This window comes from Sceloporus occidentalis, unplaced genomic scaffold (assembly GCF_023333645.1).
Source record: "Sceloporus occidentalis isolate IW3139 unplaced genomic scaffold, rSceOcc1.0.p SCAF_1, whole genome shotgun sequence".
In the NCBI taxonomy this organism is placed as follows: domain Eukaryota; kingdom Metazoa; phylum Chordata; class Lepidosauria; order Squamata; family Phrynosomatidae; genus Sceloporus; species Sceloporus occidentalis.
The window spans coordinates 162992783-163007778 of record NW_028316981.1 but is presented as its reverse complement, the minus strand read 5'-3'; the positions used below and the strand labels follow the sequence as shown (position 1 = coordinate 163007778).

The 14996-nt window shown below is 40.6% G+C and overlaps 1 protein-coding gene across 1 annotated transcript; it reads right to left on the bottom strand.

The window, feature by feature from the left end:
• Nucleotides 1-1902: 1902 nt before the first annotated feature.
• LOC149322600 (keratin, type II cytoskeletal 7-like) lies at nucleotides 1903-14327 on the bottom strand. Its single transcript, XM_089529300.1, has 9 exons — nucleotides 13725-14327; nucleotides 11716-11933; nucleotides 10633-10693; nucleotides 9861-9956; nucleotides 8792-8956; nucleotides 6824-6949; nucleotides 3287-3507; nucleotides 2397-2428; nucleotides 1903-2309 (listed from the first exon to the last, which is right to left on the bottom strand). The coding sequence occupies exons 1-9, from the start codon at nucleotides 14325-14327 to the stop codon at nucleotides 1903-1905; spliced, it is 1929 nt and encodes a 642-aa protein (XP_089385426.1).
• Between the last annotated feature and the right edge of the window lie 669 nt (nucleotides 14328-14996).

Below are 14996 nucleotides of genomic sequence, written 5' to 3'. Positions count from 1 at the left end.
TACTGAGACATTGTGCATATCACAAACCAAAAATCCAGAAAGAGCAGAAATGAAATTTTGCACCTCTCTGAAATAGGTTAAAATTTCAAATTGAACAATGTGAATTCAAAATGGCTGAAATGAAATTAAGCCTTGAGGGGCACTTCAAAAAAACACAACCCAAAACAGAAAGACCAATTTAGCCAAAGCAAAGTATGTTAGTGAGAATGACGTAAACACATAAGTATAAATCCAATTTCTAATGCCATCTAAAGTAGATGTATTGAATTAACAGAAATATAACAACTCCCGTGTAAATCCTATTATTCAGTGGGTATATGCTAGTTGGGTTTAACTCATGCTCAACTCTCCCATTCAAAGCATTTGGACTTTGCTTAGTTTATACTCTTAAATTTTGAACTGTACTGATTAATTTCAAGGCCAACATGTTAAGTATGGTTGCAGTCCTAATTTGGATTAGACTCACTGAATTCTGCAAGGTTGAATTCCCAAGTAAACCATTAACTGGCAAGTTGGAAGTCATTTGTTGATCGCTGTTCTTTCAAGTCCTTTTATGCTAGTGTAATAATAGTGGTGAGAACCAGCATGGCATAGTGGTTTGAGTGTTGGACTAAGACTCTAGACAACAGGCCTGCAATTCTCTACTTGGCTATGGGAACCTACTTCTCCCAACCCCAGAAAACACCATGATAGGGTCACCGTAAGTTGGAAGCAACTTGAAGGCACACAAGAACAATAAAAACAACAATGACAGGAGTGTCTAGTTTTTGTAGATGTAGATGTAGAAGTAGATAAAAGTGTGTTTTTGTTTTGTGATATTTGTTGTATTTGTAGTATCATAACCTTCTATGTGTGTTTTATATTAGCAAAATATTTGTGTTTGAATAAAAATATTTTTAAAAAAGAATTCCCAAGTAAACATGCATAGGTTTTCAATACAAATGTTTCTCAAGCTAATTCAGCTAAGAAGATTATGCACAAGAATTCCTTACATTAATTTTAGCTCTACATTAATTGCATTGAACAATTGAGAGCAATAAATCAAGGCCACATCTGACTTTGACTGCAGTTTATTAAGAATTGTCACCTCCCAAGGAAATGGGAAACAAACCATGAAAGATAAAGATAGGTGCACGTAATCCACAAAAGTGGCACAAGGTTGAACATTTTCACAGTACTCTTTCTCTGATGACTCAGGGTCTCAAATGATCAAATCTAATTAGTGGATGGTTACACAGTGTTCTACAGGACCATGAAGTTAACTCTACCACTGAGTGCAGAGTAAAACAGGGCTATAATTAAGAAAAATAGTTAATCTTACTGTATAACTCTAGGTAGATAAGGCCATTTGTCAATGTCAGCCATAAAGTATTAACTTTTCCAACATAAACATATACGTGTACAGTGAAAGTGAATGATTTCTTCTGAGAAGTAGGGAACTACAACACCTGAAGAGAACAATTCATTGGAAGAAGAAGCATCAAGGGAAAGAAGAAAAGGTCATGGTCATACACATTGCCATTTGACAGCCACCAAAACAAAGCCAAAAAATATACAGCATACTGAAAGAAACACTGCCCAGATTCATGCTCAACAGAACTCCCCTTCCTCTTTCAAGAAACTTTCTGTTCATTGGTGTCATAAAAATAGAACACCACTAGCACATTTCATTAGCGTTCTCTTCTGATCTGTTCTACCACTGGTCATCCAATCCACAGGTGATAGTAGCATGATGGAAGATGACTACCTCAGTGGTGCCTTCTTGCAGGTTGATTTTGGAGAGAAAATAAAGATCTAGTGCTTTAAAGGACACAGTTTGTTTCTTTTCTGGATTATCAGGTTGGGATTGAAGGTTATGTGCTGTTGTCAATAGAAGCTTTCCATTTGGACTCGTAAGGGTGTTTAATTCCTTCCGCCTTTGATGGATGAGCTGGACGTGGTGGTTCTCCTGATGATTGTGCTGGAACCGCTTCCGGAACCGTGTGAGTATCCACCACCTCCTCCATAGCTACAGCTGCCTGAGCCTCCGCTGCTGATAATTCCACCATAGCCTCCGCTTCCACCTCCATAGCCACCAGACATGCCACCGCCCATTCCTCCACCTCCAATGCTGCTACCCACTCCTCCGCCACAGACACTGCCACTGCCCATGCCGAGACCTCCGCCACTCATTCCACCTCCGCCCATGCCAAGGCCTCCGCTGCCCATTCCACCACTGCCCATTCCAAGGCCGCCGCCACCCATTCCGCCTCCAAGTCCGCCAAATCCACCGCTGCTCATTCCTCCACCGTAACCACTGCTTCTCACCGCTGCAAAGGAAGCACAAGTTCAGTACATATACTTCCATGACTTTAAAATGAATTTCATACCAATTTCAGTGAAGACAGTTTACTTACAGACATGGACTTGGGATCCTAGGCCAGTTAACCTGTTTAGGAGAAAGAAATAAAAGTCATTCACTGAAACAAACACTAAAAAAGCATAATTAGACATAGTGGTATTTCCAGATGAGAGTAGCCTGTCCCTGTCTAGTATTCATGAAGAACAGAATCATGAATTGCAACTTGCAAGGGACTCCAGAGTGTGGATATGGTACTTTAGACTTTGTTGTTGTTTCTGACTTATGGTAATCCTAAAGTGAACCTATCACAGGCTTTTCACTGTAAGTGTTGTTCAGAGGTAGCTTGTCCTTGCCGTCCTCCTTGGCTGAGAGAATCTGATTTGTCCAATGTCACCTAGTGGGTTTCCATGGCCAAGCAGGGATTCAAACTCTTGTTTTCCAGAGCCTTAATCCAACACTCAGACCACTACATCACAATGGCTCTTAAAAAAAATAAAAACAAAAACCTACAACTCCAGAATCCTCCAGTATGTTGGCTAGAATTTTCTGGAACATCTAATCGAAAAAATAACTTTTCAACAGTTCTGCAAGAAATGGAAAAGTCATCTCATCCAATGCCCTTTGGTAAATCTAGATCCTCCACATATCAGCCTCTGCTCTCTCCCTGCAGATCAAGGACAGAAGGACACAATACAAAAGGAGGCACTGCGTTTCTGAAGGGAATCTGGAGACAAACTGAATTTCCTCACCCCCAAATTAAGATGTTAAAATAGCTACAGGACATTATCTGAATATGCAAACATTTGGTGGGTCCCCACTGAAAACATGACATGCCATAATATTTAAAATCAAGACAAATGCTACCTGTCAACACTTGGGCCTCAAGAAACCAGCCAAGAAAGAAGAAGCAAAAAGCCCTGATATGAAAGGCAGCAGTAGACACACCTGCTCTCTTCTCCTTCCAACAGTTTTCTGTACATGGCAATCTCCATGTCCAGAGCAAGCTTGATATTCAGCAGATCCTGGTACTCTTTCAAGATGCGAGCCAGTTCTGCCTTGTCCTTGACAAGGGCATTCTCCAATTCATCCAGTTTCTGCTTAGCATCCCGGAGGGCCATCTCGCCACGCTCCTCAGATTCAGCAATTGCTGACTGCAACTGAGCAATCTACAAGAGAACAGGGAAGATAAGGAAGACGATTCTTTAAAAATTGCTCCTTTTATTTCTATTGTAGGCTTCTTTCTGCCAGGATCATGCTCTTGCTGTGGATGATGGAGATGGTAGTCAATACACCTGGCAGGCACCAGCCTAGGTGAAGCAATACAAGTGAATATCACACCCACTTTCAGTGAGAGTGGGATAGTTAGTAAAGTTTTCAAAGAAATAGCCATGTTAGTCTTTTGTAGCATGTATTCTCCTCCTCGCTTTCCCCTGTTTTTTATTCTACAAGTGTCTGATGTTGATATTTCTTTGAAAGCTGTTATGATGGACAGTGCCAGATTTAGCCGGAATGCTAAAATATTGTTTAGCCTTAAAGATGCTGTTAGATTCCTTCCTTTCCCACCCACTTTTCCTTCTAAGATTTAATGAAGGTTAAATTTAAGCCTTGGTTCAGAAGGGGACAGTTCGGGAAGGTGTCTTTCCATCCCCAGGTTTATTATTGCAGTGCATTAGAATTCTTTTAAAAGGAGGAAGCATATCTGAGCATGGAAAGCTTCTTTCCCACAAGTTAGGGTAGCTACATGTCCCTTATTCGAAGAGCTGTCCCTTATCTGAAGGCCAGAAAATGTGCCCTTTATGGCTGGCTATTATCCTATTAGAGGGGTAGAAGGCTTTTCCTTTTATACAGACTAAATGAGATGTCCAAAATTCCCATATGTGGGAGCATAAGCACTTCAGAAAGGCAGAAATGTGTGCATTAGATAATTTAAGAATGAGGACAATATCTTGATTTTCCACAGGAATGCATGGCTAGGTTAACTGAAATCAATATTTAGGTAAAACACAGACTTATTAATAGCTTCTTCTTGATTGTTAGCCCAGCAAGTCAGGAATTTTTATTGTCCCATATTGCTGTTTTGAAAACCTGGCTACCACAAGTCATCAGAGAGAATTGTTTCCAAATCAATGAAATGAGATTTATAGAACTGCTTGGAGTCCCATGCCTCCTTCTTTAAAAAAATCAGTTGGCATAAGGGGGGATTTCCTTTCTTGTCTATAAAAAAAAGTGTACTAGGGTTCAAGACTATATGGAAGCCATGGTTTATGTTCTGAACGTGTTATTTATTTAAAAAAAAAAACCTTTAAAGATAGGTTGTAGGTGCTCAGTTGGGAGAGACAGACTCTCCTGTCACCACTACTTTCTAATCTCATTTTCCAGGGCTGAACTCTTGATATATTCCAAACAGGTTCAGGGACTGAGTCAGGGAAAAATACCCAAAAGCTCTGGTGACATACATTGTTTCCTCTTGTTATCATAGGCATGATTATTTAATGGAAATAAAGAAGCAAGATGGTTGCAAAGTCTTTTTTAATATTTAGAGAAAAATTGCTTTTCTAAAATAGAGCCATTGGGGTTTCTTTTATTATTTAAAAAATTGTGGAAGATAGTTTTTTAATCTTGGTCCATGGTTCATTGCTGCTTCATGGACACTGTTGCCTCTTCTCACCCCTTTATAGCTGTTTAAGGGTGGGAAAATATTCAAAAATATTTGGAAAAATGTCAAAAATTGTTTTTTTGCTGGCCAAGAAACTCTGACAAGAAGAATCCTGAATGGCTAAGAATCTTTGCAGTTTTTTTACAGAAAATTAACACATAGTTGTCTTGTGCAGAAAACAACATTATGATCATAACAGCATTTTCTGAGTAGAAAATAATATTTCTGTACAGAAATGTTGTTTTCTGTAAAAAAATAATTGACTAGCACATGGGAATTTTATACAAAGCAATTCCCAAACTGTAAATAGTCTTCAAAACCTGGACAGTTTCCCAAAAAATTCCCAGGAAAAGAAAATCGCTAAAATTACACATTTCTTACTTCAAAAAGACAATTAGCAAGCATCAAATTAATGAATGAATGAAAAAGCTGAGCCTATTTGAGGGTAGACTTTGGCATCTTGCACACATCAGAGCTGCCAGTCTTCACTGACACAAAGGCAGTGTTCCCTTTGGACCTCCTCCACACGTTTTGGACAAACACTTGGAATCCCCCAGAAAATAACTGTTCCAAGCTGTTAATTAATTCACTGACATCAACTTAATGGCAGGGCTATAAAGATGAGAAATGTGTAATCAATCCTCCATATCAGCTTGGAACAGTTCCTCTCTGAGGGATTCCAAGAGTTTATCCAAAACATCTTGAGAAGAGCCAAAGGGGACACTGCCCTTGTGTCAGTGAAGGCTAGCAGTTCTGATGTGTGCAAGATGCCAAACACTATCCTCAAACAGGTTCAGCTCCTTGGATGGCTCCCTTAAACTCCAAGCTAAAACCCAGAGCAGATTCACTGACCCACTGACATTGTAGCCACCACCGTTTCATATCCCATCATTGGTTCATCCAACTCAGCATTATATGTACTGACTGGCAAGGACTTTCCCAGGTCTCAGACAAGGATCTTTCCCAGCCCCATATGAAAATATTCAGGATTGAACCCATGGCCTGTTGCATGCAAAATTCATGCTCTACCACTGAGCTACATCCTAACCATAAGCCCTAGCACTTTTTTTCTGAGATTCTAGTTTCGATGCCTAAAAGATTCCACCCTAAAACCTCCCATGTTCAAATTGCAACACATTGTCCCTTGAACCACCCAGGCTTCTTAAGGAAATGTAATTTCAAGCAGTGTCACACACCCGCATTTCCATATAGGCAATGCAGTTTGTCCCGTGTGCAAGTTTCCCTGTCTATTATGATGCAACAGTCAAACAAAGCCTTTTGCCCCTTCATCTGTTGCCGAGCACAGAGAGATTGGGAAAGGTGATTGCTAAGAAGGAGAAGGAAATCTTCAGCGGCTGCCTGAGATGAAAGTATAAGGTTGCTGAGTCAGAGTGCGGTCTATTCTGAAAGTCAATGACTCGCTCCACAGTCTTTCCCAGCTCTCACCCTTAGATCAGCTTTTCCCAACCTGACAACTCCCAGATGTATTTTATTACATCAACTGTCATCCTTAGACAGCAGTTTGGGGGGAAAGTGTTTTAAATACAGTTAAATGCTTTTAATTGGAGCGATCAGAATTTGGACCAGAGCTTTCTACAAGATGTCAGAGCTTGGAAAAATACTTTTTTGGAATGTAACTCCCAGCAGGCATAATGAGCAGGATGGAGATGGGGATGGGGGGGGGGGGGTAATGTTTAAAAAGTAACTTTTCCAATGTCCAACTTTTCCAGATATATTGAACTAAGATCCTGATTTCTTCACCTAAGTTAGCAACGTGGATCTCCTAAAGAGAATTCCATTTTCATCCTTATTGTCAAATGTCATACCTGTTTCTTGACATGCTCAATTTCAGAACGCAGCCTCTGGATGGTCCTGGTCAATTCTTGAATCTCTTGTCTGGTGTTCTGCAAATTATCCCCATGTCTTCCTGCTGTGTTCTGCAGAGCTTCATACTGTCAGGTTTAAAAAAAGGCATGCTAAAAACTCAACAGTCAAAGGAGAGAAAATAGCCAAATGTCTGTCCATTGTACCACATTAGGCTAAATATATGGGTTATAACAGAAGTGACTAAGAACATTTAGCCATAGTACAAACATACATGGGTTTTATACCACTATAACTGTCAGGGACTTCCCCAGAAGGAATTCTGAGAATTGTAGTAAGAGAAGGTGCTGAGATTTCCCTTACCCAAAACTACAGTTTTTAAGATTTCTTCAGGAAAGGGGATGATTATTTAAAAGCCCATTTAAGTTTTTGAAATTGGGTTGTTGTGCATGGAGAATGAGTTACAAGTGCTTGTTTATCAGTATATGGCAATGATAGTTTAAGGATGAGTTCACTTTTCTGGTTCTCTTCATCCTTCCAAAAGCCCATGGTCAAGATCCTGCATCAGGACTCATGGCTATGATGACAAAGGTCCATCATCATAGCTACATCTCCCATTGCAACCCTTCAAATCCTGCCTTAGAGACTAAGCAACCCCATGGACATAGAGATTTCCAAGCTGCTGGTGAGTGAGGCAGTGAGTGAAAAAATGTCCAGGCCTCGCTAGCAGCCAAGTGCTTTATGATAGTCCCTGCTGCTGCTGCCTGTTAAAAGCTCCATGTGGTCAGGAGGGGTAGAATTAAAGCATCTTCACTCACCACTCCTCTCCCAAGAGCCTCAGAAATCCCTATGCTGGTGAAGCTGCTTCATCCCTGTGGCTCTGTCTGCACAGGCCAATTAAACCTGCCTTCCCCTGTCATCTCAGCAGGGAATCCAAAACCCTAAGTCTGGTGGGAAGAGACCACATGATATTCAGCATGTTCAGTGCTAAAACTGGCAAACCTGTTCAGTGCCAAACCTATACCCCTCTTCAAATGAAAAAAAAAAAGCTCTTGTTTGCTCTGGATCTTCCCTGGAAGTTCTGAAACCCTCCATTCCATTTGCTGTACCACCTGGTGCAAACATAACAGTGCTCTGAGGTCAGAACAACTATGTGATTGAGGCTGGACACCTTGTTCTGACCTCAGAAGTGAGAGTTCTGCCATGACTGGGCCAGGAAGCACAATGGGACACATGTGCAAACAGTCGCCTGGCATCAGAATGGATAGCCAAGGCAACAGGGAGAGGTTGGTGCATCTTTGGGGCTAAAGTACTCCAGGATGCCTTCAGAATATCCTGGCCAGTATAAACAGCACTCGTGATAGGCTTTCAGTCATTGCAATGGCCAAACCATCATAAACCTGAATTCAAACATTTATGATTTCATAATTCTGGTTTATTACTTTGTAAAGACTGAACAGACTATCAACCCTTCTTCTTAGTAGGATCCCAATCATCTTTTGGTACCAGATTTTGAGGAAATAACCTGCTTAAGAACTGGGACCTAAATTATCATCTATTATAGATAGCTTCAATATGTCATCATGTTCATACTTGTTTCCCCTAAGTAACTTTCTGAGCTCTGTTTCTATTACTGCTATGGTTCTCGTAAAGAATCTTGGGAACTGTAGTTTGGTGAAAAAGCTGAGAACGCATTCTTAGAGAATCAGTGACCTTCCTCTTTTCACTGAACTACAGTTCTCAAGGTCTCCCAAGGAAAGAGAATCACTGCTGAATCAATTTAAATGTAGTATCCATGTCTCCTCAGTTCCTATGCCACAGAGAACAAATCAAAGAATAGACAAAGATTGGCAAGTTCCAATCTTTAGTTTCTACAAAAAAAAGAAAGAAAGAAAGAAAGAAACTACTCCCTGGAAAAGTACAAGACACTGCTAGGTCTATTGCTTGTGAGTTTCAGCCAGGTTACTTACTTGGGTGCGATACCAGGTCTCAGCTTCTGCTCGGCTGGTGCGAGCAATCTCCTCATATTGAGCTCTTACTTCATCAATGATACTTTCTAAGTCAAAATGAGTGTTGTTATCCATGCTCACAACCACCGAGGTATCTTGCCCACCTACTTGGTACTGAGATATTTCCTGCAAAAGACAAAAAAAAAAAAAAGACCCTCAGTCAATCAATTGTGCTTGAAATCAGCCTTACTTCAACTATACATGTAATATGTTTAATGTAAAAGATCTGCAGCCGCTTTCATGCTTTTTTCATAGACTGCTACAATGAATTTTGTGCCCTGCATTTTATAATAGCAAATCCATCCCTTCTAATAAAATTGGGCCAAAGTGGATTGCAATGTTCATATAAGAGGTATGCTGCAAAAAATAAAATAAAATAAAAATATTTATAGTACAGAATACTTTTGGTCTCTAATTTATGCTGAAGAAAAGAAAAAGAAAAGATAAGAATAAAGTTTGCAAACAAAATGAAAACTGGCATGTGATCATCTTGACTGAGCAGTTTGTTGCAGGTACAGAACATGGATCTCCTTAGTTCAGTGAGAACAGAGAGGCCTAAACCATGTGGATTAGGCTTTCTGAGAGGAAACACTGTGCAACAAAGGAAAATGTAAGGAGTAAAACACCTAAGCACATCCACAGATCAACTCAGGATAAAGCTTCTGTGTCCTGAACAGGTGAAAGTCCCTCTTTACTCCTGAGCCTTTCTTCTCTTGTTTCAACAACCACTCGCTATTCCTACTTACTCCAGGCCATCATTCTCACCAAACTATGTGGAAGGAGGGTTGTGTGTTCATTTGCTATAAGAAGAGAATGTTGCTTCCTTTGAAACCAAACTTAAATTTGAGTTCTGAGAGAAGGTTGGGGAATGAGGAGCATCATTTCTGGTGATATATCATCATGGGTCCCTTCTTGGAGAAAGATGCCATACAAATAAATGAAATAAATAAATAAATAGTTAGTTAGTTAGTTAGTTAGTTAGTTAGTTAGTTAGTTTCTGGCTTAGAGATGGAATGGAAAAGTTCCTTACTACTTCAAATATTCTTCTCAGGAAGTTGAGCTTTTCAACTAATGCACCAACTTTAGCTTCCAAATCAACCTTCCCCATGTAGGCACAATCCACATCCTGGGGTGAAAAAAATAAGAAGAACAAAAAGGTAAAACTTCAGAAAGTCAACACTGGCACACCTCAGACTCAGGCAGTCAAAGTGGTGTCAAATTGCATTATTTTGACAGCTCAGATGCATTCCAAGGAGCCTAACTAAACCTATACAGTACAATCCTCTCCTGCTTTCTTGTCACTTTAAAATACCTGAGAAATAATTTGCTGTCTAAGTTCACATACCCAGCATATCAAATTATCCTGAATGTATCTATGTGGGACATGTATATTGAGAAGAGGTATACCTGAAGCTTTCCTCTGTCAGGCTAATTTTCAGTGTACTGTGAGATTTTGATATGGAGCATACTGAAACATAGAATGCTTGCTTGTAATCTCTCTGAAAGAGTAAACTCAAAAGGTTTGGGTAGCACATTTTTATCTGTCCTAAAATGGGAGCCTTAAAACTCAATAACCATGCAGCCTTACCTGCATGGTAGAAAGCAATTCTCTTAGAATCATAGAGTTGGAAGAGACCCCAAGGGCCATCCAGTCCAACTACCTGCCATGCAGGAACTCTCAATCAAAACATCCCTGACAGATGGCCATCCAGCCTCTGTTTAAAGACCTCTAAGAAAGGAGACTCCACTACACTCCAAGCACAATTTCTTTTTCTAGTAGGATACCTAGGTCCACTGCTCACCTTTTTCAGCACCACAAATTCATTCTCAGCTGTTGTGCGTCTGTTGATTTCTTCTTCGTACCTGTTCAAAGTGAAGAAGGAAGAAAAGAAGATAACAGTACAGTGAATTACATGTGCTACTGTTTTATTTTGCACACAACAAAGTATAAAAAGCAAGTATACAAGATGCCAAAAAGAATACAAAAAATGTTAAAGTAAGCCAGGTAAGTTGAATAGCACTCAATCCCTATACAAGCATTAACATAGGCTGGCATACTGTTGGTGAGTTATAATCGCATACGTCCAACGTCTGCCACTTTTTTGGTTATTGCAGAGGTCAGAATTCTGTACTAACCACACAATGCCCCAAATCCTTCCCCAGAAACCCCTTCCTTTGCTGCAGGTGCCCAAAATGGTCATTTCCCTGAACAGTGGAGAATGAGGATATCAGGACAGTAGCATCCAGCTATGTTCCTGTAGCTGGATGCATGGTTACAGGCATTCCCAAGGACTTTGTCTGTAGGGATATCAATGCTAGGCAACCAGCTTTAGGGAAACAGCTGGATACTCCTCTATTGCTCTTGCTGCAACAGCAACAGTTAATTGGTAGTTCAGGACTGACTATCCTTCTAAAGTACAGGCTGTATGATTGGGCCATCAGTTGTAATAATGTACCCACCAACTATCCTGATTTGGCAGAGACTGTCTTGATTTATGTTCTGTCATCCCACTTTGTTAAAATGAGCCCATTTCTTTCTCTTTTTCCCAATTTTCTTCTTTGTCTTCACTTTGCTGCTCAGTTTACTGCTGCATACTGAGTTCAAAAGGCAAAACTAGTTTGCACTCCATTAACTCAGTAGGAGGAGAGGAGCAGAGAGGAGTGGAGAGAAGCGGAGCAGAGAGGTGAGAATTTTGCCCTTCACAGTAGGCCCAGGCAATAGCATATTGCAGCTACCTGTCTAGCTTGTATAGTTTCCCACATTAATAAATAGCTTATACCCTTTTGACCACATTCTGATGGTGCTTGACCACATGTGTCCTAGCTTTCATCTATGCAGTCTTGGTGAGTATGTGACAAGCATCTTTCATTTCTTGTTTCCTTACTTGTTCTTGAAGTCTTCCACATATTGCTGCATGCTCTGAAGTTCAGACACCAGCTGTTGCTTCTGGCCACGGGTTTGTTCAATTTGGTTCCTCAGGCTGTTCATGAAACGCTGAAATTCTCCATCCAGGTTCAGCCTTGGGCCTTGACCTTGAGTCTGTTGCTGTAAGATCTGCCATTTGGTTTGCAGAACCTTGTTTTGCTGCTCAAGGAACCGTACCTGAAAACCAAGAATGAGATGTATCTGAGTGCATGAGGTCAAAGGAGGTGGAATGTGTGTTTCTTATTAACATCTAAGGCAGCCCTTTCATAGAGAACTGAATCTTATGCAAAGGCCCACAGCAAACTGGTTGGACCCCCAGCTCCATACCATTTCCCCCATTTGTGGTTTTGTTTTTGTTGAAAAATTGCAGAAGTTGAAACACTGGCAATTTAATGAATAACATTTCAGGGACATCAGGACAAAGGCACCTGAGAATTTCTATAAACTCATCAAATGTTATTTAGTTTCTGAAACAATTCATCAGAAGTTTCATGTGACATAGGAGTCCCATTTAAGCCAGGATCATTTACAAGTGGTCACTTGATATCAATGGTGATTAAGGGTTTCCTCCAGGAGATCCCACAAGGAAACTATTAAACTACTGGTTCTTTTTCTTACATGCACCAATAACTGCAGTGGGGTAAGCTGTGTACTAATTCTTGTTGCTGTTGTTGATATTGTTCTCGTTGTCACTTGATATTAGTAATCTTTGTGGTCTTCAAAGAAAAGCCACAACCAGTGGCAGGGCACATATTTTATATCTAGGCGATCTCACATTCAGTCATTGTTATCTCCAGTTGAAATATTTTTAAAAATAAATCCTAGGCAGCTGTTATCATCTGGTGTAGGTAAGTCTTCTCCAGCATAGTGCCTTCCAGATTTTTTTTTAAACTACAAAATTGACAGTCTGTGAGCATTATCCATACTAAGTAGGACACATTAGACAACATGGTGCCTTCAGGACAGCCTGGAGCTGTACTGAGGGTGGAAGTCCCACAACATCTGGAGGGCTTTAAGTTCTAAAAGGCTGCAATGGACAATATTGGGCTAAAGGTACCGATGATCTGAATCCATACATCGTAAAGTGTGTAATGTATTTTCATGTTCCCATGACAGATATGCATCATTGCTTTAACTGTAATCATCACCACAACCTAGGGATATGCAAAAGGGAGCTGAGAAATTTTGCCAATAATATCAAAACTTTTAAGTCTTGCTTTAAATTCCTTCAATGTTTTGACAGAGGAGCAACACCCTGTATTGCCTTCAAATTTTGCTGGAGGCAGGTTTCAATGGCAGCAGGATTTTTAACTGATCTGTAATTTCACCCAGAATTTGGCCTAGGTTTCAAAACCTAGAGTATTTCAGCTAGGTCAAATCTCACATTCTTCTTTGAATTTTGAATAACTTAATCATTTTCTTTATTTATATCCATTTCATTTTTGTGTTAACCATTCTAAAACATTCAAATGATATGTCAAAAAAAATTAAGACATTGAGAAGTATCAATATATCCCTAACAATCAATTGCTTTTGCCTCCACAAATTCTAATTGTACCTTCACTAGTTACTATTATTTTTTAAGGAAGACTTTCCATCCACAATTTTTTTGGTACCACTTTTAGAATTCACCTGCTGAAACAGTTTTAAAATGGGTCTCTCTGGATTCAAAATAATAACATGCAATGATTTAAATGTTTGGTTAGGAAGCCATTATACATTTCATATTATATAAGCATACAGCTCCTAATTTCATAATCTTAAGAAGGCATTCTATAGAGAAGAAATCCTATCTAATCCCTAGCTGTATATGGGGGAATATATGCCAAAATCAAAATTCTGACTCTGAAAAATAACCGAATTTCCTCTCAAACATGCATTTAGAGTATCAAAATTAACTGCACCCCCCCCCCCCAAACATGCATTCCATGTGATCAAGATGTATCACATGCTCTTCTGATAACTCACCTTGTCAATGAAAGTGGCAAATTGGTTATTGAGGACCTTGATCTGCTCTTTCTCTTGAGTTTTTATTTGCTGGATCTGGGGGTCAATCTCTACACGGACTGGTCGTAGAAGATTTGGATCTATTTGGACACTGCCAATGCCTCCAGAACCACCACCAATTCCTCCAGGTCCAAAGCCACCACCCATTCCAGGACCAAACCCACCACCCATTCCTCCAGGTCCGAAACCACCACCCATTCCTCCACCTCCAAAGCCACCCATTCCTCCACCACCACTGATTCCACCACCGATTCCACCACCATAGCCTCCACCATAGCCTCCACCATAACCACTACCAAGTCCACCACCAAGTCCACCACCATAGCCACCACCATAGCCTCCACAGATGCCTCCTCCATAGCCTCGTCCATAGGAAATCCTCGTGCCTCCACCGTAGTTATGGAGGCTCCTGCTGCCATACTGGCCTCTCATGCCACCGCCGCCTCCAAATCCCCTGCATGAATAGGTACGTCTACTTCCTCCTCCACCACCACCAATAGCAGAACATGAGCTGTAGCCCCTTCTGCTCCCTTTGGAGCTTTGGAAGACGGTCTGGAGAGACATTGTGGTGTTGGAGTCAAACAGATAGCAAAGAAAACAATCAAGCCAAGTAGCTGCGATATAAAAAAAGGAAGAGAGATATGCAGAGCCCAAGGGAAGCAAATCCCTATGAATCCAGAGCTGGGAAGAGCCTCCCTTTTATCCCTTTGAAGGAGGTGTTTGATTTTGCATGGGCGGGAAGGAGAATGTCATTTCATTGTGTTCATGGGCTTGGTGTGGCTGACAGATCTTCATCTTCAGTTTACCAAACATTGACCCTACCCATTAGCACACCCCTTCACTGCCAGAAGAAGAAGGAAGGAGAAGACTCAGAAGAAGGTGATGAGGATGAGGAAGAAGAAGAATACCCATGGTGATGTAATAGCCTTTGAGGGACTAAGACATCTTAAGCTTGATTATTGTGTCTGGGGAAGAGCCTCCTTAATTGATGCAGAGCATCACCATTTATTCTCAATGGAGGCCCCATCTATCAGAATCTTCATCTGCATTCCTAATAGTAAAGCTCCATGGCAGGCAGCCACTTTGCAGAAGGCTAAGCAATAGCAAGGCTTTCACAATTCCCAAAGCACGCCCGCAATTACACCTTAAATCGGCCTTGATGTGGAAAATTGCCCTTGGCTGACAAGGAACAGTTTCTCAATTTGCAGACTGTAGAGGATCTGCATCAACTTT

Bases quoted from the DNA above. Each gene is read 5' to 3' on its own strand.
- LOC149322600 (XM_089529300.1), bottom strand. From the start codon at position 14,327: ATGTCTCTCCAGACCGTCTTCCAAAGCTCCAAAGGGAGCAGAAGGGGC. The intron at 10,694-11,715 runs GTAAGGAAACAA...CACTTTGAACAG, and splicing joins GTGGAAGACTTCAAGAACAA to GTACGAAGAAGAAATCAACA. The intron at 2,310-2,396 runs GTAAGTAAACTG...CTTCCTTTGCAG, and splicing joins AGGATCCCAAGTCCATGTCT to CGGTGAGAAGCAGTGGTTAC.